The sequence below is a fragment of the Eulemur rufifrons genome, chromosome 1 (genome assembly GCF_041146395.1).
Source record: "Eulemur rufifrons isolate Redbay chromosome 1, OSU_ERuf_1, whole genome shotgun sequence".
NCBI lineage: Eukaryota > Metazoa > Chordata > Mammalia > Primates > Lemuridae > Eulemur > Eulemur rufifrons.
The window spans coordinates 56,124,012-56,151,372 of NC_090983.1; the positions used below are offsets into that span (position 1 = coordinate 56,124,012).

General features: G+C 39.0%; 1 protein-coding gene across 1 annotated transcript in view; it reads right to left on the bottom strand.

Moving 5' to 3' along the window:
* MYO3B (myosin IIIB) overlaps positions 1-27,361 on the bottom strand; it is a 373,201-nt gene that overhangs the window by 236,733 nt on the left and 109,107 nt on the right. The window contains exon 7 of the mRNA XM_069471407.1: positions 20,322-20,387. Coding sequence (XP_069327508.1) covers positions 20,322-20,387 — 66 coding nt within the window. The remainder of the gene's footprint in view (positions 1-20,321; positions 20,388-27,361) is intronic.

The window sequence follows — 27,361 nt, forward strand, 5'->3', positions numbered from 1 at the left end:
AAGAGGTGGTTGCACAACATTGTGAATATACTAAATGCCACTGAACTGTTCACTTTAAAATGGTTTATATATTAATATTATTGAGATGGAGCAGGGAAACCTCTTAGGGGCCTGCTGGGCCCCATAAGCATGGAAATATAGGAAAATCTTGAGTCCCTTCAGGGGGATTTCTGGGTACTTCACTAGCCTTGAAAAATAAATGGGCAACCTGATGAGAACAATGGCCCTCCAAGCAAGTGAGAGTCATAGGTATTTTAGTTCCCTATAGAAACTAAAAGATGGTACCTTAACATAGATTGTTGAGTTGTTTTTTTGATGGAAAATGCAGATAATGGGGAACTGATGGAGTCAACTCTGACTACCATTCTTTGGTCTAAATTTCTCCCTGAGGGGGGCCACTCACACCCATCTTAACATTCCTTCTGTTTAATCCAAGAATCTCTAAATCTACCTATTGCCCCCCCAACCCCCCCCTACCCCCACTTCAGGATATCCTGGCTTTTGGGCCAGGCCAATGTATAACCTCCATGTATTGATTTACAATTTTGCCTGCCTAAAATGTACCCCTGCCTTTGAAAACCATGGCTTGAAAGCCATTGGTGAGGCTGGTTCTTAAGCATTAGCTGCCAGTACTCCTTTCATGGTACCCTACAGCAAATCCTCTTTCTCCTGCTACAACTCTCAGCTTCAGTGTCTGGCTTTACTGTGCCAGGTGAGCGGACCCCAGTTTGGTTTGGTAACACTATATGAATTTCACCTCAATTAAACACACACACACACACACACACACACACTCTCACACACTCCAGCATCATGAGTATAAGAACAGATATTGGAATATGACACCGACCTGGGTTTAAATTCCAGCTCTGCCAATTTCTAGCTGCGATGCCTAAAGCCCATCACCTAAATTCTAAGAGGCTCAGTGTCCCATCTGAATAGTAACCTGCCTTATATGGCAGCAGTGACGATTCACTGAAATCATGCAAGTTAAGTGTGTTTCACCATGTCACATGCACAACATCTGACAGTAAGCTTTAAATAAGTCTTACTGTTAATATTATTACCTATACTCCTCACACAGACAGCTCCAAATTTATCCAACTAATTTTATTTTAGCTCTCAGATATTTTTAGGCTATACCTGATTTATTAATAGTTTAATGTAAGCTAATTTGCTTTTTTTGGCTAAGTTTTGCCATGAACAAAGACTTTAACATAATACAGAACTTTGTTGAAATTAAAAAGAAATGTAAACTCTAGGTGCACAAAGGTATGAGCTACAACTACTCCAGTTCAGGCCCATAGCAAATATCACTAAGTGATCAGGATGCTCTATCCTAGATATAGCCTCAGAATCTTTCTCAACACAGCATGCTAGGAAGGTGATTACTTGGTCAGTGCTGGGATGCAAGATGACACAAATTTGCCATCTCTTTCTATGACAATTTGTTCCTCTTGGAGAGGTACATGTGACCAAGACATCTTAATGCAGAGCATATATTTAGTTCCTTAAGTCCTTTGTAAAGGCCAGAAAATCAATACAGAAATTCCTCACTTTTACTATTGTAAAGTAGGTCTAGGAGAAGGAATTTAACATAAACCCTTAACATTTGATACATATTTGAACAAAGAAAAGAAAAGAAAGAGGAGGGGAAAGGAAGGAAGGAAGGGAGGGAGAGAGGAGAGAGGAAAAGAGGAAGGAAGGGAAGAAAATACACCATGGCTTTATAGTGTAATATTAATATTTGACATTCTAATGATGCTCTACGGTATTCCAGGGTACACTTGATCCTCACTGGCAGATGGGTGAATATTGCTATCCCATAGTTTGAGAAACAAAGGCTTGGAAGATCAAATGACTTAAGGTGCTATAACTACCCATTCATGCAGTGTATTAATTTCCTAGGGCTACCATAATAAAGTATCACAAATTGAGTGACATAAAAAAAATAGACATTTACTGTCTCATAGTCTGGGGGCTAAAAATTCAAGATCAAGATGTTGGTAGCACTATGCTCCCTCTCAAAGTGCTAAGGAAGGATCTGTTCCAGGCCTCTCCTAGTTTCTGGTAGTTCCTTGGCTTGAAACAGCATCACTCCAGTCTTCACATGATGTCCTCTCTGTGTGTCTGTGTCCAAACTGCCCCTTTTTATAAAGATACTAGTCATAATGGATTAGGGGCCCACTCTATTACAATATGACCTCTTCTTAACTAATTACATCTTCAATGGCCCCATTTCCAAAAGAGATCACATTCTGAGATACTGAGGATTAGAACCTCAACATGAATTTTGAGGGGCACAATTCAACCCATAACATGGGTTCTAGACCAAGCTTTCTGTACCTGTGTATGGAGCATAGCTTGAAACTGAGGGTTCAATCTTTGGGCCTCTCTTAAAGACAAGAATCCCTTTATTTGCTAAAATACAGCCTTTTAAATAAAATTCTTCTTTCAGAAAAACATCCAATAGCTCTTCATACCAAAATCAATTATGAGATTTTTTTCCCCCACTCGTTAACCTAGTATAATAGCTAAATATCATGCATTTGATGACCTTAGGAAGTTCCGAATTAAAAATACTAAGACATCAATGGAAGCTGCACACATACCCCAAAGCACATGGAAGACCAAGAGAATCTATGACAACTTATTCATATTGTATTTAAAAATGCTATTATAAATTTTGAATTCGTTAAAAAAAAATCACATAGCCCTTTCTTCATTAGTGCCAAAGGGTTATGTCTGTTATTTTTATCCCTGCCAGAAATCATCAGTGGGCTGGAAGAATGTAGTACTGGTGACATGAGCCTGCATTTCCATGTTTAATTAAAATTCTAACTGACCCAGAGCCAGATTTTCTTCTGCACCAGAGCCTGTGGAAGCTCCACAGTGGAAGCAGCTTTGGAAACTACAGCATCCATGGAATGGAAGAGGAGGCTTGAAGCAGGGATCTTTGCATCGAACCAGGAGGACATCACCAGTTTTAGAAAAAGACCCAGGAGGGATGTCAGCATGGCCATTCCTCTGCTCCCACCTTGTCCTTACTTTCCCCATCTCTCCCAGGCCACAGATGAGCCTTGGTGGGGATCAGGACTGCCACTCCTCAAGATCCTCTTTGTTTTGACTCATCACCCAGTGGGACCTACAGGCTCTTCTTCCTAACTCTCACATTTCTTTGGAAGGCACACTATTGTGAGTTATAGTATTCACCATTATCATTTGATAATATTCATGCGATGATACAATACTCATTAACATTTATTGAGCTCTCACTCTATAACTCAATTCCTGCAACCTTAAGTAGCATGACACAGTCTGCTATCTACCTATACACCCTCTACTTTACTCAGGGATAGAGCCCTGGCAGTGACCTGGGCCCACTGCTGCCCAGTTCAAAGACTACATATTTTAGCTTCCTTTGCAGCTAGCCGTGACCATGTGATGTAGTTGTAGCTAATGATATGCTGTGTGAAACTGTCAGAGAGTTTTAAAGTAAGGAGACCTGCATTTTTCTCTCTTCCCTCTAACTGAAATAAGCAAGTAAATGTTGGAGCTCCAGCAGCCATCCTGGCCCATGAGGTGCCCTTGGAAATGGAAATCATACTTAGTGGGGCTGCATGCAGGCATGAGCCTACTTGGCTGCCATGTGGCCCTGCCACACCAGCAGTACATGTGTGGCCTAACTCCCAGCTTTATGTGAGAGAAGAATAAAAGTCTACCTTTTGAAAGCCACAGCTTTTTGGAGTTTTCTATCACATACAGACATGATCTTAATCCCAAGTGTTTATTATTATAGAATTATTATTATTCTCATTTTGCAAATGAGGAAACCGGGGTTTAGAAAAGTTAAGTGACTTGTTCAAGGCCAAAAATCTAAGTGGCAGTGCTAGAATACAATCTGACTTCAGATCTTGTACTCTTAATGTTGCCGACGTTTAAATATTTTCTAAAAAGCCCCTTTCCCATGCTGAAAACACTGGAGTCAACTTTAACTCTTCCCTCTCTATAGCTCCTGTCTCCTCCCATTTTTAACTGCCAAGCACTGTGAGTTCTGCCTCCCAGGGTCCTAGCAGCTATTGATATTTTTCTTTCCACTGTTCCTTTGCCATGGAGAAGCCTGTCTGTCTGGATAACAGCAGGTAGAGAAGCACTCAGCTTGGAAAAGGTGTGCCCTGGGTAGTAGAGGAGGTAGAGTTGTTTGCAAAGCAAAGAAGTAAAGGTGAATCTGCACCCCAGGCATTGCTCTGTCTTAACTCCTATTGAGGAAGTGATAATGTTGCTGTTGAGAAGGGAGTGGGAGAGAGAATGAGTGTGTGTGTGTGTGTGTGTGTGTGTGAGAGCGCGCGCAGCGAGGCCTGGACTGTGGAAGTCAGTGAAGTCTAAATAAAAAGTGGACAATAGATTAAAATAGTGCAGAGGTGTCAAGGATGAGAAAGTCATTTCCACCTTCAGAAAGCAGTTTCAGAATAACGGCATGGACCAAATGCAAAGGGTAATAAAAATAATCGCTACTGTTGGTTAAGCATGAACTCTGAAGTAAGTATTCTCACGTTCAAATCCCAGCTCCACCATCTACAAACTGTGGTCTTGGGGACTCTTGGCCTCTTTCTACCTCAATTTTTGTAAAATGAGGATAATATTAGAACTACCTCATAGGCTTATGAGGAGTAAGTGAATCATATGACATGTAGAGAACAGTGCCTAGTGTAACAGTTGTGTGTGTTAGTTATCACTATTATTATATTTGCCAAGTTCTGCATATATATTTTATAATTTAATCCTCATATTGATCCTATTCTCAGCCCCAATTTGACAAATGAGGACGGAGAGTCAGCAAAGTTGAGTATCTTTCCCAAGATTGCACAGCCAGTAAGTGACACAGCTGGAGGCACACCCATAGCACTGCTCTTCCACAGCTGCCTCTACCTGATGATGATCCAGGTGGCATTTTGGGGAGGGGAGGACATGTGAGCCACCATCCCTGCACACATGCACACACAGAAAATGCAGAGCTTACATCACTTCCATTTATTTCAGTTGCAGACTCTTTTTGATTTACATTATTAAAATAAAGTATAATTTTTTTAAAAAGCAGAAAGAAAAGCCAATATGGAGAAAAAGGTACGTAACATCATTTAAACAAATCCACAGCACAGCCACAGAAATCAGTTAACATAATGTGCCATGAGCACTAATGTAAAATTTATGACATATGCCACAGATCTGGTTTCTCACAAGATCTAAACCCAGCATCTGTCAGGAAATAAACAGAATATGCTGACTACAGTCTGGATTACCCACTTTACTATGCCTTTTTCTTATCCTGAATGAGGCTAACACCCTCATTTCTCTTGCACTGCCATGGTCCTAGGAAGACAATATAGTATATTCTGGTATATGTGGATACTGCACCCTGTTTCAATTTCAGGTCACACTGAGCCACTTCTTGGTTTACACCATGAGAAAATCATATTTTATTGGCTGAGTTTATAAGTAGGGTATAAGTGAAATCAAATCAGGTCCTTGGGGTCTTTAGATGATCTATTAGGTAATCTAAATCAGATACTCTTCAGGGAGGTATAACCTTGAATTTCATAGCTTTATTTGTTCTTCTCTTGAAGGGAAAAACAAAAATTCCAATTTTTCAAAATGAGAAAGGAGTTAGGTTGCATTTATAAGTATATTGATCAATATATGTTAAGAAGGGAGAGGAGAATTGGGGAGGTTTTAACTTAATTTTTTTTATTTTGGGCTTCTCCATGAGTTTTTATTAATTCACTAATTCCCTGTAGCTCAAGAGATGCTAATTAATTCAAGAAGCCATAATAGCTAATCATTGGCTAAATAAATCTAAAATGGAGAGAGTCTGTCACTGGAGATACCACTGCTCATTTTAATTAAAATTACCAATTTGTGAAGTAATGTAAATAAAGGTTATTGTAGCCTTCTACTCCAGGAAGTATTAACCCTTTGCATGGCCTCCTGAGAATCCAACAAGACTTAAAAGCCAAGAATGGCCGGGCGCGGTGGCTCACGCCTGTAATCCTAGCACTCTGGGAGGCCGAGGTGGGCGGATCGTTTGAGCTCAGGAGTTCGAGACCAGCCTGAGCAAGAGCGAGACCCCATCTCTACTAAAAATAGAAAGAAATTATATGGACAGCTAAAAATATATATAGAAAAAATTAGCCGGGCATGGTGGTGCATGCCTGTAGTCCCAGCTACTCGGGAGGCTGAGACAAGAGGATCCCTTGAGCTCAGGAGTCTGAGGTTGCTGTGAGCTAGGCTGACGCCACGGCACTCACTCTAGCCTGGGCAACAGAGTGAGACTCTGTCTCAAAAAAAAAAAAAAAAGAAAAAGAAAAAAAAAAAGCCAAGAATATTTGTGGAACTTAATCAATCACTGAGTTAGGATATTTATCATTGCAAGTGTGTTGTTCATTGACATTATAAAGCCATGTGGAATTAAGCAGCCTTGAAACACAAAATGGAGAGAGACAAAGAGCTGAGAATCGTTGCCTTGAGGGAAATACAATCAATGTCAAGGAAACAACCACCCTAAAATGGTTGGCTTTATCAACATTCAGGCCTACAGTGAAAGCAAATGTTCCAGATCTGAGTTCTAATTTTTTAGAAATAAACATAGGCAAATGCCCACTAGTTTTAGTCATTGTGTGGCTCAGAGTGTTCTCATCTGGTTAACATTCAGTGCAGCTGCTTATACCCATTTGAATGTCATTTAGAGAGACAGGAAAGGCCGCCTCAACATTTCATGACTAAATGGCAGGGCTCAGCCATGATGCTTACTCTGAGAAATAGACAACGCCAGCACACTAGCCCTTGATGGGGTGCAGGAAATGCTACACCAAAATATGGCCCCTCAGCACACTGAGTATTTAAAGCTGATGGAGATTAAGAAAACCACAGAAGCCAAAAGCCCTCTCTGACTTTCTCCCACCCCCTCTCTCTTGAAAACTTTCAAGTGACAGGTGTCCTGTCCTATACCCAGAAGGAAAGAATGTTACACAGAGAGGCTGAGAAGCATCTGAGGCCTTGCTAAGTTTTTCCCAGTTTGTTACCATTAGATCACACCCCTTTTTTGTCCAATCATACTTCTGCACAACTGTCCATTCGTTGTCAAACCTAAGCATAAAAATAATTTTCCATAAGTCTTTGGACCTTCATTTCTGAAGGCTCCCATGTCACATAAAACTTATATTAAATAAATTTGTTGTGCTTTTCTCTTGTTAATCGGTCTTTTGTTATACGAGTGTCAGCCCATAAACCTTGCAATGGGTGAAGAAAAGATACTACTTTTTCTCCCTACACTGTCCAAGTCAGCCATCTCAAGAAAGCACAGTTTGCGGGAGGGGGGAGAGTAGGGGTTCAAAAATAAATTAAAAAAAAAAAAAGAAAGCACAGTTTATGTATGAGTGAACTGCATAGTTCAAGTCACCATTATATCCAAAGCTCAGCAGCTGTGATGCCCTTGGTGGACTGGCCATTGATCAAAGGAAATCCATCTCTATTGTTTCACTAATCAGCTCAAGAGCCACTGATGCTGAAGTCTAAATCTAATTCCTAATAAAAGCCCCAAAGTTTTAGAGGCAAAATGAAAAAGCATAGCTCACAAATACCTTTTGGCCAATGGTTGGGAAAGTATTTTTGTAGTTTCTTCTGAAGACCTGAAATTAGTTTCAACGTTAAAAAACAAACAAACAAACAAAAAAATAAACGGTGACATCCATTAGGACCAAAGTGAAGTTGGCAAAATGAAAATTATTTTTATCTTATCAAAAGGCTACTTCTGAATGGAGCCTCCCGACAAAGCAGAAGCCTGGCTGGTACTTGAACCAGATAAACTTGTTATGCAAATAGCTTTAGTCATAGCGGAAAGGGCTGATAATGAAATCACTACAAAGCCAACCACACATTATAGAGGTGACAAAAAAACATCAGGCAGGGTCCTAGCATATGGATAAAAAGCAGTGAAGAATTTATGTGAGCATCTTGTTTAATTTATCATAACTAAGCTGTCAGGAGTCATGCTTTGACAAATGCATAACTAACACATATAAATGAGTCAATTATCACTAACGACCAAAGGTTCAGAAGCAAACAGGCTTATGGTTTTTTTTTAAACCCCAAAACAGGTTTACTAATAGGATTTTAGACTTTAGACCTTTTTAGAAATCTCTCCTACTGTCTCCAAATTAAAGAAGTTGGAAAAAAACCTGACAAACACTAACCCACATCCCAGTGCTCATGATTTTCTCCTTGGCCCTCCGCACATGTAAGTGCATGTGCACACACACACCCGTACCCTGTCTACACAGCTGTAATCATTAGATTGCAGCCAGATCAAATTGTTCAGACCCCTGGAGAAGCCAATGAGAAGTCATACAGGTCTTTTGGTGAATAGGGACCAGCATGGACTAAGAAAGCCTTAAAGTACTGAACTGACTCTGCTATGGTTCAGCAGCCACATGAGGACAGGGTATTAAAGGTTTTAAAGCTGTTAAGGAATTTCTAGTCCTACCTATTTTTTAGAGAGACACAGTTAGATTTACTTTAGTACAATACACTGTGTCTTGATCTGCAAAGGGAATTGAAGCAATCATCTGAATAATTCAGGTTAGAAACACTTTTCCTAAAATTACCAGATAATCATCTTCTTCACCTCAGTCCTTCCAATAATGAAAAGCTTATGATCTGAAGGTCTTAATCCTCCATCCTTCTTTCCCTTCCCTCCAATACAAGCAAGATAAGTATAAAAGCAAACTAAGCCTCTCTCTTTAAATAGACATTTCAAACCCAGTGAGTATTATTGTTTATATTTAATTAGAGATTTGAATAAATAATGAAATAGTGTTTGGTCAAACTGTATTTGGTAGGCTGAGTAATGGCAGACTAGGGTAAGCAGTCTCACATACAGAACCAAAGGATATTATTTGGGAATACTGGGCAGGTTTCTATTTAAAGATATAAAATATAATAATCAGTCTCTAATCTTGAAAAATATTCCTAAAACTATCACAGAAGGAGAATTTATGGTTGAAGAATCTAAGATATCCTGGAGAAAACAGGATTGGGAGTTAAGGTCAAGAAAGAATCTATGAACACCTATAATATATAATTTTTTCATTAATAAAAACCAGTAAAGACAACTCATTAAACAAAGAGATGATTAATGACATATTTCCATATCCAAAATTAATAATAAAGCACATAATCACTTAATTTCTATTTACCTTCCTTGGTTCGTTAGAAACTTTCCAGGCTCTCCCTCCCCTACAATTTCAACAAGATGCTTTTTGCTTTGCTCTGATAGTATGCATACTCAAAGGTATTGTTTTCAGTGTTTAGCCCTCCATTCTAGTATTGAAAACCTTTCTAAGTCTAAAGCAACTGAAAATGCATCTGGAATTCTCAGAGTTAGGGAAAACATGGCAGATTTGAATTGGTATATAATAGGATTTGCCATAAGGAAATATCAATGATAGGAAGGAATTTCTATACAGTGGACCCTTGAACAACATGAGTTTGAACTATGTAGGTCCACTTATGTGTGGACTTTCTTTTGCTTCTGCCACTCCTGAGACAGCAAAACCAACCCCTCCTTTTCCTCCTCCTCAGCCTACTCAACATGAAGACAAAGACAAGGACCTTTATGATGATCCACTTCCACTTATGAATGATAAATATATTCTTTCTTCCTTATATTTTTCTTAATAACATTTCCTTTTCTCTACTTTACTTTATTATAAGAATGTAGTGTTAATACATATAACATATAAGATATTGTAACAGAGGGAATAGCCTGAAAAAGGGCAAAATGTTTTATAAATTGTCTCTTTGAAACCACCCCCTTCCCAACTCTTTTTGGGAAGTAAAATCTGCATCCCTGCCTGAGGCCAGTAATCAGAGGGGCAGGGGCATGTCCTTTGTTCTTTGTACCACAGAAGATGGCTCAACAGAATTGTCTGGGCAGAGGTCATGAGATTATCTTCACCCCAGATGGTACAGTTACACAGCAATAGCCTGAAGCTGAAAATACCCTTTAAAAGCTCTGTATTTTGCTTATAGACAGGACTATGGTATTTTAAGAAGAGAGTCTGACATCCTCCTCATTTGCCAGTAAATTAATAAACTTCTCTTTCCTTTTCTCCAAACTACTTGTCCTCATGCTTCTGATGCAGCCTCAGGAACAAGTGCCAAACTTTTGGTAAAAATATGTGTTAATCGACTGTTTATGTTATCAGTAAGCTTCCAGGCAACACTAGGCTAATAGTAGTTATGTTTTCGGGGAATCAAAAGTTATAAGTGATTTTTCAACTGTGCAGGGAGTTGATGTCCTTAACCCCTGCATTGTTCAAGTGTAAACTGTAGTATGTTTTAGGGGTGAGGGGAAACTTCCCCTTTCCCCTGAAAGTTTGCTGAAAGATCAACTCACAATTAAGGCGGATTAATAAGAGAAAGGTTTATTTACCATGTGCATGGGGAGAATCACAGAGTGATTACTCAATATCCCAATGAACTTCAGATATTTTTATACCTGTCCTTTTGGAGGGGAGAGGGAGACAAGGAGTACAGGTAATTTGGTTTAGGGGCAACAAACGGTCCTAGGGAGGACAAATGGATGGGGGAAACAGATTGACTTGTAAATGATTCTCTTTGCAAATTAAATTAACCTGAGAGACAGGTATTATATTTAAATTATTTGGGTCAGGTCTGGTTGCATCCTTGATCTTCTTTCCTGCAATATATTGAGATAACGGGAAGAGGAAGGGAAGTTAATTCCCCTTTGATCTTTTGATTGGTCGGTCTGGTTTAGGCAGATAGAGGGAAAGCCTCCTCCAATGCTTTTTGATCTTGAATGGCCTTTAATTAAAGATATTCTTTATAAAATGGAGTCATATTTTGGGGTAAAATTTCCTAAGCTCTTTTCATATATAACCCTAGAAGTCCAAACTCTGTCATCAATTATATACCTTCATTCTCAAATCCATCCAAGCAATACTGTGATTGGTTTAAGAACACAAACATATTCTTAAAAAAGTATACATAAGCCAGACTATTGTGAGTCAAATCACCTTTTAGTGGCATCGGGAGAGCTTGGTACGGGAATGTGTATTAGTGAATATATAATGGCTTTTTCTAGGCCAACAGCTTAGACAAGGTCAATCAAGGGTATCTGTGTGTAGCAATGAAATGAAAAGGTAAAATCTTTGAATACAGTCTTTGCCAGCAAAATCACTGGAACCTTAGTTCCCAGATTTCTTTCCTTGGGCAGTCTGAAATGTAGTGCCTAGTTACCAGGGTATCTTCAGCTCTCCAGTTCCCTCTACCTCCTCCTTTGGGTCTCAAACCTCAGGAAGTGGCTTTCTCTTCTTTTATGTGAGCACCATCCCTCCTGCAAGTATCTGTTTTTCCTCTCAACATGGTCTGAAACTATCACCTTTGACTTATGGCTACTCCTGGTGCATTCTGCAATCAGGGTAAAAATGTCAAAGTGGGCTTGAAGGGTCAAGGAGATGCCTCCACCCCAATTTCATGGTCACATTCCAGCACATCCTTTCTTAGTAGAGTTCTTTGAGTTCTTTTCCACTTCCCTTTCCTGAGGAATATGGCAAAAGTCCGGGAGGGACTGGACAAGAAAATAATTTCAAAGACCCTGAACTATGCTGCATTTGAAATGAAAATGAAATACAAGTTCACAGCTCTTTATACAAATGCATTGGGGCCAAATATACTTTGGAGTTCAGAATTTTATCAAATTTTAGAAAGATAAATTGGTGCATTTACTGTACATTATGTAATATCCCCAACAGGATCTGGTGAAGTACACTAATCAAACAGTAATATATCTGCAGCAAAACACATGAATATTCACATTAAGTAAGATAAATAACAACTATAAATAGTTTCACATCAGTTCAAGTCACGTGTTAGCACCAAATCAGTTCATGTAAGGTCAAGTCTTGCTGCTACATGACTCAACTATGAAAAAATTTTTATATTTCAGAGATCTTTGTATTTTGGAATTGTGGACAAGGGATTGTTGATCTGTATGATGACTAACTAAAAACGATAAGCAAGAGACTCAGTTGCTTCATTGCCTGGATTCTTTGTGGAAGCTGGGTCTGCAAAGAGGCATAAATTAGAAAAATTTGTGTTGACCCTTCCCTACTTCCTGATTATCAGCTATTTTGGTCAATTCTGGAGGATTATCAGCACTCTTCCCCTGACTGGTGAACACATTCTTTGATGTACTAGATGTTGGGGGCGCCTCTTCCCAGCTCCTATGCCTAGGTATGGTTTGTAATGCCTGCTCTAGATTTCTGCCCCCATAATTCACCAGGTCCCTGGCTTGGGGCCTTGTAGCCCCTTCCAACAGACTAAGCATCTTCCCCAGATTTGAGACCAGTGCAGTCCTCTGCCAGGGGCCAGGCCACAGCCCATGATCCCAGCACTGAGCCACCCTATTGGTTTTGCTGTTGGTTCTGCTCCTGTCTTAGTATTTTTACATCTTGCCTGGTGGCATAGCTCTCACCAGGTGTGCCACACTATCAGCTGTGGTTTCATTTTGTTCTCTGTACCTTGAGCCTTGGCTTGGACACCTTATCTTGGTGCCCCAGGCCTGAGATCCTACTTTTCCCCTAATGATCTTGGAAACTGAAGCTCTGTTCCCACACCACAGATTTCTTTTCAAGACTGCAAAGGGTTTTGTTCTAGGTCTGACTGCTTGTCACACAAAGATCTAATTATTGAGACAATGAGGATTGCCAAGGAAGAAAGGAATTTTTTAATACATCTGATGTCTTGTCCAGAGAATGGGAGAAGCTGCCTCAAATCTGTCTCTCTGACTAATGGAGATCATGAGCTTTTAAAGGAGGGATCATGTGCCTTGGGGCTGGTTGTAGTATAACTAATAAGGGGCTATGTGTGTTGGGGACATGTTGTGGGGGATGGTGAATCTTGGCATCAGGAGGTCTGCCCTGGGGCCTTCAGAATCTCAACTCCTTTGTCCTGTAGCAAATCCATCATTTCTGGGAAAAACTCAAAAGATCACGTTGTTGGTTAAGGAGAGGATTATAAAAAAAAATATAGAGGTCATTGAAATTTGTTTATGGAGCCAGTTACAATTCCCTGCTTCATTTTAGTTTATTCTTTAGTCTTATGTATCAGGACGTCGATTTACTTGGCTGTTTTCTGCTGAAATGGAGGTGGTTGGGGTATGAGGAAGAACAAAAGTGTTGGGCCTGTAACTGAAATTTTTAATATATATTGTTGAATTGCCACTCTCTCTCCACTAAGGTAGTAAAATATTTCAAAAGAAATATCCATTTCCCTCTGGGATCTCTCTTGGGAAATATTGACCCAGTGTTCCCCAGATGGAATTTTTATCTAAAATTTCCCTAGTTATTTTATGAAAACAGTTTTAGGGAGCTAGTTTATGAGCATCTTTTGACCTGTTGTAGACTGAAAAGTGGGTGGTAAGCATTCCCAACAAGCAAGTATCACCCATTGTCCAGCTGTTTAGACAATCACAGGCCCAAGGGGTTCTTTTCCACTGACCCCACAGACAAAAACACACCCAGAGGGTGCACCAACAGTACTTGCTCCTATTTGCCTGTCCCTCTGAGAGCTGGTGTGTAATTAATTTCCTCAGACCTTGGGGGAACATTATTTGCTGGCATACTATTGCACAAACAGGGGTCCCCTTACCATCCAATTGGAGGGAGGGGATTAAGGCCAATTGGTTGGACAATTGTTGTGCTGTTCTTTTGGCCTTCAAGTCTGCCATAGACAGTTCTCTGATGTCCCCAGTAGTGCATAACGGCTACCACCATGGGCAGTAAAAATGGCTTTTAATAACTCAAGAAGTTGTGGTCCATACTTACTTTTCTTGTTTTTAGAGGTAAGGTACCCTTATTTTTCCTAAATAGTTTTATAAACATGTACCAGCATTAAGGAATATTTAGAATCAGTCTAGTTAGTTAATTTATTTTTCTGGGCAGATATCCTGGGGAGTAGGGATTGTGGCTCACTTATCTGTTGGCCAGTAACCACCTATACCCCGCTTCGTATTGTCCTGTTCTATACGGCTGTTTCCATCTATAAAGAGCTCCTCATCTGGGTCCAACAAGGGCTGCTCAGTCAAATTCGGGAGACTAGAACACACTTGATCAATAACCTGAATGTAATGTAGAAATGGGAACAGGAGTCCATAGGCAGCAAGGTGGCTGGATTTAAAGCGGACACAACCTTTCTAGTTACATTAGGATTATCTCACAAAGCAGCCTGATATTTATCCATTTAGCCACGGCCATTAACCAAAAGTCTCCCTTTTGTTCTAGCAGAGGTAATACATAATACATGGTGTAAACAGTCACCAGTTGCCTAAGGGTAAACTTCTCAGCTTCCTGTAAAATATCCTAAGTAGCAGCCACTATTCTCAGACAAGTGGGCCATCCTTTTGTTACCACACCTAAACGCTTAGACAAATAAGGTACAGGTCGTTTATGATTAGACCCCAGAGTCTAATTTCTTGCCTTTCTTGAATGAACGAATCAAAAGGCTTATATAAGTCTGAGGGGCCCAATTCAGGGGCAGTCATTAATTTTTTAATACTTGAGAAAGCCTTGTGGCATTCCCTGGTCCAACTAAGTAGGTCCACTCCCTGTTTAAGGATTTATTGAGTGGTTTTGCTATTAGCCTGAAGTTAGGAATCTAAATCTAGCAAAACCCAGCCTTATCCAAGAATCTTTGCAATTGTTTGTGGGTGGTAGGGACTGTTATTTAATTTATACCCTCCCTCCAATCTGGGAGGAGGTTCTAAGTTCCAAAAGACAATTCAAATTCCAAGTATTTGACAGTGGGGAGTGAGATCTGAGCTTTTTTCTGAGATGCTTTATATCCATTATCAGTAACTTAATATAATTACAGCATGTTGTCTTGATTTAGCTTTAGGATATGAGGGTATCATCTATATATTGTAAAATCATTTCCTCGCCTAAAACTACTTTCCTCAAATCTCTGGCCAAAATTCTTTCAAAGATTGTTGGGAAGTTTTTAACCCCCTGAGAAAGGACAGTCTAGCAGTACTGGCATTTAGCTTTAGACTTTAAGTCTTCCCATTTAAAAGCAAATAGTTCTTGGGATTCAGGAGGAAGAGGAACATAAAAGAAAGTGTCTTTTAAATCTATTGCTGAAAACCAGGCAAAATTTTTAGATAAAGTGGTAAGGAGATGAATATATCCCATTGTTTGGTTTATTGCCCTTACGTATCAAACAAACCAGTAGGCATGCCTAACTTCCCTTCCCTTTATGGCTAGGAACTCAGTTTTAAGGTTTGTTTGTTTGTTCTCCTTGGCCAAGAGGGGGTCTATATGGTGGGAAGGTGGGTACAGGGGGTGTCTAGGTTACATTTCCTGCCTTTTGGCCAAGATTTACCAGAGGCAGAATCAATGGCTAAACTTATTTTGTACCATCATTGCCAGGGTGGTGTGGCTACCTGTCCTGGATCCATCCTGTCCCTCAGTGGGAACTTCATGGCCAAGGGACTTAAAGTCAAAAGACTTTTAGCCAACTAAATGTTCTAGGCCAGATAGGAATGGAAGTGGACAGGCATTTATCAACTTTTACAATGTAAGAGCAAAAAACCAAATGTCAAAAGCAGGTTATAAAATTAATTTATCTATAAGCATTGAGCTATTGTAATCTTGGGTTTAGTTACAGACTTATAACAATTTGTTATATAAAACATAAACATTGTTAACCATTTAAGATAATGAATTTAGAGACTTATTGTACAGCAATACTTTTTTGCAGTTGCTTTAGGAAATTGTCCTAAGGTACCCAATAAAGTTTTTATTACATGTCTATTTCCATAAACTTCATAACTGGGAATAACTATATCCAGGAAGCTCTGTCACCAGGTATCTTGATACTCTCTCTATAATTTCTATGGAAAACAGGAAATTCTTTATCATTGGGATGGATGTCTTGACCATGTGGCCCAAAAAGACAAAGTTTCCCATTCTGCCAGCTATTTAGGCATCTATGTGCCCGTCCTTCATCTGGATAAGGTCTGAACTAATCCTATCCCTCAAAATTGGCCCTTAAAATCTCACATGTCCCCTCTCTTCCATGATAGGCCCTGGGCCTAGAAGGAGGATATTTGTAGTTTAGCAGCAGGGCATTGGCAATGAAATAGTTTTTAAATTCTGGAGATAGCAAGTAAACTTTGCTATTTACTTAATATTTGTCTTGACTCTGGAAAACAAAGTAAAAAAATCAGTAATGTTCTAAATAAGCAGTCATAAAAAATATTTTAATTCTTTGAAGTCACCATATTGATGCTGAACTTAGTGCAGACACACCATGTTAGAAAACTTACATCTCAAAGCACAGAACTTAGACTTAAACAAAGATGAGGTTTATTATGTGAACTTTGAGCCATTGTCCTTTTTATCCTAAAAGTTTTTAGTGGTTTAGGTACAGAGGGTGAGATGCCCTTACATATGGAGATTTAAGAAAATTTTTTACAAAGAGTTAACTGTAGATATTTAATTTGGTAAGTTGTCTTTTCAATTTAGCTTGTTTCTTAATTAGGCTACCAGCTTTAGGGTAGAGCCCCTTAAAGGAACAGGGTAAAGAAAGCATATAATTTTAGCATCAGTACAGCTGGGAGGCAGAATACTTAGATGCTCATTAGCATTTCAAGTTATTTTCTGTTAACCCTTTTTATAGCCTGTGAATATTAAATATACAACCAAAGTGACTGTGTCCTCAACAAAGTCTTTCAATATCTAGACAAATTTAACATCTAAACATATTTCTTAAATAAAATTGGAGGAAAGACAAGGAAAAGAATTTTAAAATATATACCAAGATATAATCACAAAATATAGTCTGAGTTATTGCTTTTAAATTTTAAAAACCTATCAAGGTAATAAACATAGGTAATCTAGTAAGACTTGCTATTCTGAATAATGTAACATCTTTAAGTTTTATAAATACAGTAGAAGTTTTAGAACACATCTTGCTTAAAGAGGTTAAGTAATTATATTTTTTAAAAATTTCAACATCTTAAAATAAAATTTATTGACATGATATCACCTAACTATAGATGGAATAAACCTTTAACATCAATCCTTAGCATCTCAAATAATTGTAACAGAGATAAAGGTCAGTAAAAGGGCAATGAAATATTTCACAAGTTGTTTCTCTAAAACCCCTAACCTTTGGGGGAATTAAAACCTGCATTCCTTCCCTGAGGCCAAAGAAAAATGTTCCTTGCTGTTTGTTTTCTAGTGTCTTAAACCACAGGAGATGGCTTGACAAAATTGTCTGGATAAGGGTCATGAGCTAGTCATCACTGGAGACAAGCTCAATGGAAACCACCAATTACAGTTAAACAACAGTAGCCCCAACCACAAAACCTCCACTTTTAAAAAGCCCTGTTTTTCTGCTTAAAGGAGGATGGCAGTCTTTGTGACACTAGTCCACTGCTCTCATTTGTCAGCAAATTAATAAACTTCTCTTTCCTTTTGGCAAATTAATAAATTCTCTTTCCTTCTCCTCAAACCACTTGTCCTTGTTCTTCGTTCTCACTGACTTGCCCTTGGGGACAAGTACTGAACTTTCCATAACATAATGTCACAAAGTCATAATATTTTTATATAAGGATCAAGATCAAGTTATTTTAAAAGCAATCTAAATGGTCTCAAACAATTTTTGTACTTAAGTGTAAATTCAAGTAGATGTAATACTTCCAAAAAGTAAGATTGTTTTGAAATTCTTTTTGGATTTTAAGAATAATTATTATACAAAAATTAAAAGTTCAGGTATTTAAAAAAAATTTTTTTTAGGCAAGAGGACTTTGCTATAGCAACACAATATATACATAACAGACTGTCTTACAACCAGTACTCAGAACAAATCAAAAGTGAACCAGACCAAAGGGAAGCCTTCAATTTGATTTAAACATATTTGTGTATCCCTTCCCACAGACAGTAAAGTCAATAGAAGAACCTGCATCAATTATTAGAATTAAGAGACTAAAACCAAAATATCTTTATAAACCTTTGGCCATACATTTCTGTTCTTATCCTATCACTTACTTAGAGTTTCATTTTAATACCAACAATCATTTTTGTTTAGGCATGTCTACTTTTTATCTAAGCAAGAATATTAAAGTTAAACACATGGGTAACTTTGTCATTAACTCAGGAGATTTAGCTGTTTTCATTATACCAACTTACCAAAAATCACACATAGATCATTTTGTTTTGGCTGAGTTTACAGTTTTATAGCTTGTGTCAAACCTAACACCTTCGGATATGAAAATGACCACTAAACCCAGGCAAAAATGTATGCTGACAATTTTGAAGACATTTCTATTTTTCCAGTAATTTTTTAAAAACCAGGTTATCTACTAATAATTATTAAATTCATGTGAACTTGAAAAGCTTTCAGGCTTATTTACTTATTTGTGAGAGCTCCCTTAATTTATAAGCCAATTTTGGTACCATGTAGACATAACATACATGTAAATACATAAAACACATCTAAACATATATGCGCACACACAAAATTTCAATAGCTTTCATCTCAGAACTCTAGACATGAGATCTCCTGAAGTTCCATATAAATCTGTAAATATTATGTTTCCATTCCTCTCTTTCCCTTTCCAACAGTGGGCACCCCTGCATCTCACCCAGGTTGCTGCCATGGACAGAGATGTCTTTCAATCTCCTAGACCTTAGGACAGAGATGTCTTTTCATCTCCCAGACCTTAGGACGGAAGTGCTAAGGTTCTAAGAGGTTCTTAGACCTCTTATACTTTAGACCTGAGAGGTCTTAGAACCTGCCACAAGAGGAACAACCAATTGAGGTGTCTTTTAACCTCCAAGACCTTGGACTACTCTTGCTATACCATCAACAGCAAATTCTAAGTAGACAGAAAATATAATAGAAACGGAGAGTTTAACAGACTGTACATTTATATAATACACACCAATACTGATAAACGCTCAATATAAAGAGAAATTTAAGAGGTTCTAAACGAATGAACTGTAGTTCAACTAATAAGCCCTGGGAGTGCTAAATCAAAACAGGTTAGCTCCCACTCTCACAAACGGCTGGGGGCTTATCTAACCCCAAACAAACAGGAATTCCCTAAATTCCCCAAATAGAGAGGAGCATCCCCCATTGTACAGTACCTTTAAATAGCACTCACCCAACTGGATGACAATGTCAAAATCCAAATCCAGAGTTCCTTTCTTCAGAGGCAATCAGGAGGCAATCACCAATGTGATGGAGGCTGGTATTGGCCAAGCTGGCAGGAAGAGTCCAAAGCCACCCTGTGGCAAATGCAGCCAGGCAGCTGCTAAGGGAAACTTTTGATCTCTCCTTGTTCCATAGCCATCCAACCATGAGGAGCACCATCCCAGATTAGTCCCCATAATTGTTGTCAAAACTGCAAGAGGGGTTCAGTCTAGGTCCAGTTGCTCACTACACAAAGATCTAATTAGTGAGGCAACAAGGATTGCCAAGGAAGAAAGGAATCTTTTAACATGATAGATGTCTTGTCAGCAGAACATGTGAACATGTCTCAAATTCACCTCTCCAACTAACAGAGATTATGGGCTTTTAAAGGAGGGGCCACATGTCTTGGGACGGGTCGTAGCATAACCAGGAAGGGGCTATATGTATTGGGGGGCAGGTTATGGGGCATGGTAAATCTTGGCATCAGGAAGTCTGCTCTGGGGCATTCAGAATCTCGACTCCTTTGTCTTGTAGAAAATCCATCATTTCTGGGAAACAAAAGGTCAAGTAGTTGCTTAAGGGAGAAGATTATTAAAAAAACATATAGGGGTCCTTGAAATTTGTTTATGGAGTGAGCTACAGATCCTAGAGCAAAGCCCAACTTCCAAGCTGCAAAACTTCTGCTGGAGGCTGCTACCTTCTGTCTTCTCTGCTACCTAGTGTGGACACTAGGTTTTTAGATGTTGAGTCTCCTTCCTTATTAAACAACACGAGTTGGCAATATTTGTCTAAGGACAGAGTCAGTTCTCAGATAAATGTGAACCATAGGATCAGGAGGACTGATTATAACCAAGAGTCAAATGGAACTCCTTATTTTTCACATCCTACAGAGGCACTTTCTGTCATTTACTGGAACAAACCCTGTGTCACTATGTGCTAGTAGGCATAACAACTTCTAGTGCCAAGTAAATTCCATAGATTGGATTTCTCCAATCACTATTCAAGGCCTTGCTAGATAAGCAATTTTCAGTGGTAGAAATACTCACTGTGAAATAAAGTGGTTGAATTCCTCACACCATTTTTCTGGGTGAAGTAAAGTTGGTGGAGGATTTCTGAAAAACAAAAGCAATTTTTTTCTTTAGAAAGAGTTTTGTTAAAGACAAACTATCAACTTATCTTTATTGATATCCTAAATGCTTTAATAAGAAAAATCTATTCTGTTTTTTCCCTGGTAGGAGTCATTCATTAGTGATAAATTATAAAGTTCCAGCCCCTATTTCTGTAGTGATTCATTTTCATTGGCTGAATACCTACTATGTCCCTGGCCTTCTCAGGACCTGTGAAAGCTACACAGTTCAGGAACATTCTTCAGGAAGCAGACACTCTAACAAGTGGTGAGGCAAGCACACAAACCAGTATAACTGAGAGCTGAGGATTATTAGTGCCATAAGAAAGCTATAATAAATGTAGTGCTAGGGGCTTTAGAGAAATAGAGTTTTAATTGTATAGAATTTTCAGATCATTATGGTACCATTTGAATTAATTCTATGATGCATTTAAAGTATACTCATAAATTCATCAGTCACATTTTTAACTATTTCCCATGTCTCCACTTCAGTAATAGGCACTGGAGAATATAAAACAGTCAAAACAATGTCACAAATTCCAAGACGTTCCTGGATAGAGAAGGAGATAGACACACATTGTACCTAATTATTAGAAGTCCAAGAGAATAAGAGAACAGCAGAAAGACCTTTAGGTAACCAGACCACCTCCTGGGGAGAAGGCAGGAAAAGGGGGAAGGGAAGAGTCTCAAATTTAACTGAATATTTACCCCAAAGAGATTTAATTTTAAAACAGAAGTGATGACATTACCTTGAATAAATGAGTCTTTTTCCCCCTAGCCATAAATAGAAATAGGGGCTTGTGGGCAAGTCAAGTTCAGTAAATGAAGAAAGTAACATTTCTGCACACATGAATTATGACTATAAATTTTAAACGCATTACATGTGATCTTTGTTTTCACCTGGTTTCTAAATGCTTCATAAAGCCATAGATTGCTCTGCTTCAATAGGCAGAGGAATGGGAAGCAGCAAGAATTATCAGAAGTAAAAAATGTATCAGATAATGTGATTGCTAATTGCCTTTCAATAACCATTCTCTTCTCACTTCTTATGGTATAATTTTTATTTTAGGACATAGCTGCCATAAGAAAGACTACAATTTCCTGAGTTCCTTACAGCTAGATGTGGTTACATGACTGATTTCTAGCTAATGACATAGAAGGAGAATTGTTATATGGTATTTCCAGAAAATCTCCTTTAAAAAGAGGAGACATGCCATTCCTCTTCCCCCTTCTTGCTTCCTGGAGCATGGATGTGATGGCTGGAGCTTGAGCAGCCATTATAGACATCTGATAAACTTGAAAATGAAAGCTATGAGCTAAATATGTCAAAGTAGAATAGATAGGAAACTGGATTCATGATGACACTACAAAGCTGCCACACCAGCTCTAGACTTTGTCCCTCTAGTCTTCCTTAATAGGAGAGAGAAATAAACTTCCATCTTCTTTAAGCCACTGTTATATGCAGCTGAGCCTAATCCTGAGTCAGATATTTTAGAGTATTATCCTACCACATGACTAGAACGCAATTTGGTAAATGATGAACACAAGCACAAAGATATATGGGAGCATAATTAAGGTACTACTTACCGAATCTGAGGAGTCCCAGAAGATTTTATAAAGAAGATGAATTTGAGCTGGCTCTTGAAGATTAGGTTGGATTTTTCAAGATACAGAAGGTGAGAGAAGCCATTTCAGGCAAAGAAAACAACACATACCAAGTCAAAGGGGTGTAAAAAAGTCTGATAAATCCAAAGAACCTAAGTAATTTTTTGAGGCTAGACTATATGATTCTTTTGGGTCTGAAGAGAGAGAGTAGGAGGGAATGACAAGGTTAGAAGGAAGAATCATAAGAGAGGAAGAACATGATTTACCTGCTTTGCATAAGAATTTAGTTACCCTTCACATCTTCTGATTCAAAAACCAGTAAATTATCTGTGTACCAGCTAGAAAGAGTGGCAGTTGAAGGTTGCCCTTCAGTTATTTTGGAGGCTGCCTATTTATCTCATTCATTCCATTCAACAATATTTGCCTTCATCTTTCCCTTGCATTTAAAAAAACAATAAGAGTACCATCACATAACTTCAGCTTCAATCCTAGTTTGGCTGACCTTTCTTACTGGCTCCAGCTGTCTGAGGTTTTACAACCACATGCCCGCCCAGCTCATCTCTGTGGGCAGCCTTGGTGCTGTATCTTTCAGTGAGCAGGCTATTCTATATCATCCCTATGGCCCTTTCCAGGACTTGAACTTTCCTTGATCTTCTCAAGGTTTCCTGCTCATTCTGTTCTCACTATGGTCAGTTCCACAAAGAAGAGCTGCTTAAGCAATCTGTTGTCTAATAGATTTGATCCATCCCCAACACAGTTCACCACAACAAAGAAGTCATTTATAGACAGAGTGAACAGATTTGATTGAAACAACACTAGCAGGTTCAACACTGGCTAGACAAGCAGGACTAGAGCATCCCTCTGCCACAAGTAGAGAATGATCTGGCAAGTGTCCATTGAGAAACAGATGGTGAGGGTCTACTATAGTGTAGACAACAATGTGCCTTCCTGTTTTCAGTATCTTTCTCAGCAGGAAATATGGACAGGGGTTACTGCTTAGTTGTTGGCCTGAGGAGAACAGCTGCAGACCATCGCTCACCCGGGCCATCACCAACCTTCTGTGGCCTCACATGAACCCCACACAAGGAAACATCTTCTTTGAAGCTTGGCTTTATAGGAATTTGGTTTTAGAGAAGTGCATTTAATCTTACAGATGCCCTGACTTTCTTGGGTCCATCACACTTTGGTTCAGTAAATCGAGATCTTGTGAAAGAGAATTATCTGTGTATAACTAAAATGCAAAGGAATTTGAAGACTTTATAGTACTGTGTTTGGACTGGCAATATAAATTCTAGTCCTTTCACAATCCAGGAAAAACACCAAATACTAACAGTGTTACTTTTTCAGCTCTTCTCAGTGTTACTGACACAAGCTGCAACCCTGCCCCGAGAGTCTCTCTTTAAGAGAAGATGAGATGCCGCCTACTCAGTGTGATGGAAGAGTCAGTGCATGGCAGAAAGAGACATGTGGGCATCACTCCTTATATGTATGCTGAGAGCCTGCAGAATCGATGAATGGTGAGTGGCTGGAAGGCCCATGAATCTGAATAACTAGCTCTCATTTGGATACTATTTATAAAATACCAAGGCAATATAGAATACAGATTGGTCAGTGAAGGAAAATGACTATATTCAGTTTGAATATTCCCTGCCTGGACTTTACTCCTGTAGTTTGAACCCCAAATTCAATTTCTATAAAGATGATCCCCTGCCCACAGGCAGCATTAGGGCTACATAAAGCTAGGAGTAAGGCGTAATGGTGAAGAGAAGCCTGAACCTATTATATGCCCATTTTTGACATCATAATCCTGGGTCCAGCAAATACATGGAGATAAAGTTAACCTTCTTCCCCCAAAGCCTCTGTGGAACAAAATGATTTGCTGAATAGTAATACTGGATTTACTCTAGTCCCTGAAATAGAGAAGCAGCTAATTGCACCAATGTGGGCACCTGGCCTCAAGACAGCCAATCCTAATTTATTCTGGTGAACTGTGCCACAGCATGATTCAACATGATAAAGTGAATCAACTCAATTCTTTTCAGAAGTTTTTTTTTTCTAACCTTGAACTGAGAAATATTAAGAAAATAAGGCAATTTTAGTAATGGGAGTTGAAGCTGAAAGATCCATGGTGATGAGGCAGACTATAGAGGCCACCGTGCACACGTGCAAGCTGAAGTTTTAGAAAGCAGAAACTGAGTAGGCAAATACCAAGGAAATGAGAAAGTATGCTAGGTGGAGGGGAAAGGAAGAGATGTGACAAAAGAGACAGAGACATAGTAAAGTGAAACCTTTTAGGTTTTCTTTAGTTTCATTTGTGAGTGCTTCTCCCTCTGTTGTACCTAGAATATTATTGGCCCTAGGATTCTGTTCTTATCCCTGTTCGCCTTCCATTCTGTATGTTCACTGAGGGCTCACTATATGTTAATAGCTTCCTAACCTGCCTTGATTTCTCACCTGCCATTTGGCTGATGTATCTAACTACTTACTAGATGGTGCCATTTTGATTTCCTAGCAACATCTTATGGTCAACGTGTTCAAAACCAAACATGTTCCTTTCTTAAGGCTGCATTCCATCTGGTTGTTGAAGTCAGAAACCTGGATTCTACATTCTCCCTTAACCCCACATCCAACTGGAGAAGGAAGAATAATTATTTCCCTAGAGATGACCACATTCTAATCCTCAGAACCTATTAATAGGTTACTCTACATGGGAAGAGGAATGTTGCTGATTTGATTAAGGTAAAGGACCCAGAGATGGGAGGTTGTCTTGGATTATCTGGATGGGCCCAATTTAATCACATGAGTCTTTTAAAGTGGAAAAGGGTAACAGAGAGAAAAAAGAAGAGGCAGAAGAGATCCAAAGAATGAAAGAGACCTGACTCTCACTGCTGCCTTTGAAGATGGGGGAAGTGGGCCCTGAGCCAAGGAATGCAGGTAGCGTCTGGAAGACGACAAGGGGCTTCAGCTGATCCTTAGCAAAGAAATAGGGACCTCAATTCTACAAATGCAAGAAAGTAAATTCTGCCAATAACCTGAATAAGCAAGAAAATAAATTTTCCCCTCAGCCTTAAGAAAGGGGTACAGTCTTGCTGACACTCTGATTTTAGCCCAGTGAGACTCATGCCATATTTCTAACCTTGAGAAGTGTAAAACAATAAATTTGTGTTGTTGGAAGCTGCTACATTTGTGGTGATTTGTTATGACAGCAATAGAAAACTATTAATAATACAGCAATCAACAATTCACAATAGCAAAGATGTGGAAACAACCCAAATGCCCATCAATACATGATTGGATTAGTAAGCTGTGGTATATGTGTACCATGGAATATTACTCAGCTATAAGGAATGATGAAGATACAACATCTCTATGGTTCTCCTGGAGAGAGTTGGAACCCATTATATTAAGTGAAGTATCCCAAGAATGGAAAAACAAGCATCACATGTACTCACCAGAAAATTGGTTTCCCTGATCATCACCTAAATACAAATCTGGGAACGACACCAATTGGATATCAGACTGAGGTGGGGGGTGGGGGAGGGGATGGGGGTATGCCTACACAATGAGTGCATTGCACACCGTTTGGGGAGTGGTAACACTTGAAGGTGCTGACTCGGGAAGGGGGGGTGGGGAAGGGAGGGATATATACCTCATGATGGGTGCAATGCGCACGACCTGGGGAACAGACACGCCTGGAGCTCTGACTTGGGGGGAAAGGCGGTACAGGAGCAACATATGTAACCTGCAATTCTGTATCCCCCATAACAAGATAAAATAAAAAAAAATAAAAATAATAATAATAATAATACAGCAATCAAGCACCAAGTCCTGCCAATTCTACCTCCTAAGGCCCTTACTCATCACCCCATCCCCTTTTTCCCATCCCAGTTTGGTCACTCATTCTCTCATACCCATCCTACTCCAATAGCCTTCTTATTTTTCTCCCTCCCTCTACCTCATCTACCTCAATCTATCTTGCACCTGATAGTTAGAATTCCTTTGTAACATACAAATCTGAACTTGTTATTTCCTTGTTCAAAATTCTTCTTTGGACCCACACTGCCAACATGATAAAATATTAACCCCTTTGCATGATATACAAATGTTCTTGCCTGTCTGTCTAATCAATCTCACCTCAAACACTTCCCCACACAGATCCAATGCTATATCACTGTACCGTACAGTACTTGTAGCTCCAAAGAAAGGTCCTGTTCGTTCATGCCTCAGGGCCTTTGTACATGCTGTACCTTAGGTTTAGAGTTCTCTCCCCAATTTGTCCACCTGGCATGCTCCTATTCATGCTTCATATGTATCTATAATGCTCAGCAAGCAGCCCTTGGTAAATTTTTGCTGAATAAGTGACTGCATAAATGAATGTACACAAATATACATTTGTTGTAAGTACGTCAAGAAATGATGCCAGGACAAAATATGACTTGGTCCCCAAAGCAGCATAAAAATTAAACATACGTAGAATAGCTCTTTTGGATATGACAAATTATCCACAGAAAGCATGTTTGAAGAATAAAGGAGTGTGGACTTGAGTTAGATTTGACAATATAAGCCTCATCCCTCTACTTATGAAGCCCAAATGTCCCCAGGTCCCTGAATATATATAACCAAAAGGAGAAAATAAATCATGTTAAACCTCATTATAGACAGCATCTGATATCAAGACCATTATATACCCATACATGGTGGGATGGAGACAGAGGAGATGAATATCAATAACTATCACATGTTTAGTGCTCACTACCACAAAGCTTCATGCCAAGTGCTTCACAAATAGGTGACATGAACAGTGCAACAATCCCATAAAACAGGAATTTATTCCAGTTTCAGGTGGGGGAAATGCAGCTTAAAAGAAGAAATTTTTGCAAAAACATTCAGCAAAAATTGAAAGAGTCAGGTTTTAAATTAGGTATTTCTGTCTCCAGTGCCCACATACCTCACTGTTTTCTGTATATTATCTCATGAAGAGTCCATTACTTTGGAAGATGAATTAAGAGAACATATACGCAAAAAAATGACAGAAAACCAATTAGCAAGCAATGCCTCAAGGTGCGAAATGAAGTCCTCAAACATTAAAGCACACTCACCACAGAGATGCTAAGTAAAAGATTTCTCAATGAGGCTGAGTTAATTAAGAAAGGCTTCTTGGAAGTTATGAATTTTGCGACAGGTCCTGAACAGAGGGGACATAAACCAGTTGACAAGGGGAGGAGAGTGTTAGAGAAGGACAGGGAGGATATAGAGAGGGGAAGATGTAAAGACTGAAGTATAATAATTAATTAATAATTGTTAACATACAGTTAAACACTTAGGAATGTGTTCAAAAGGTATTCTATTTATTTA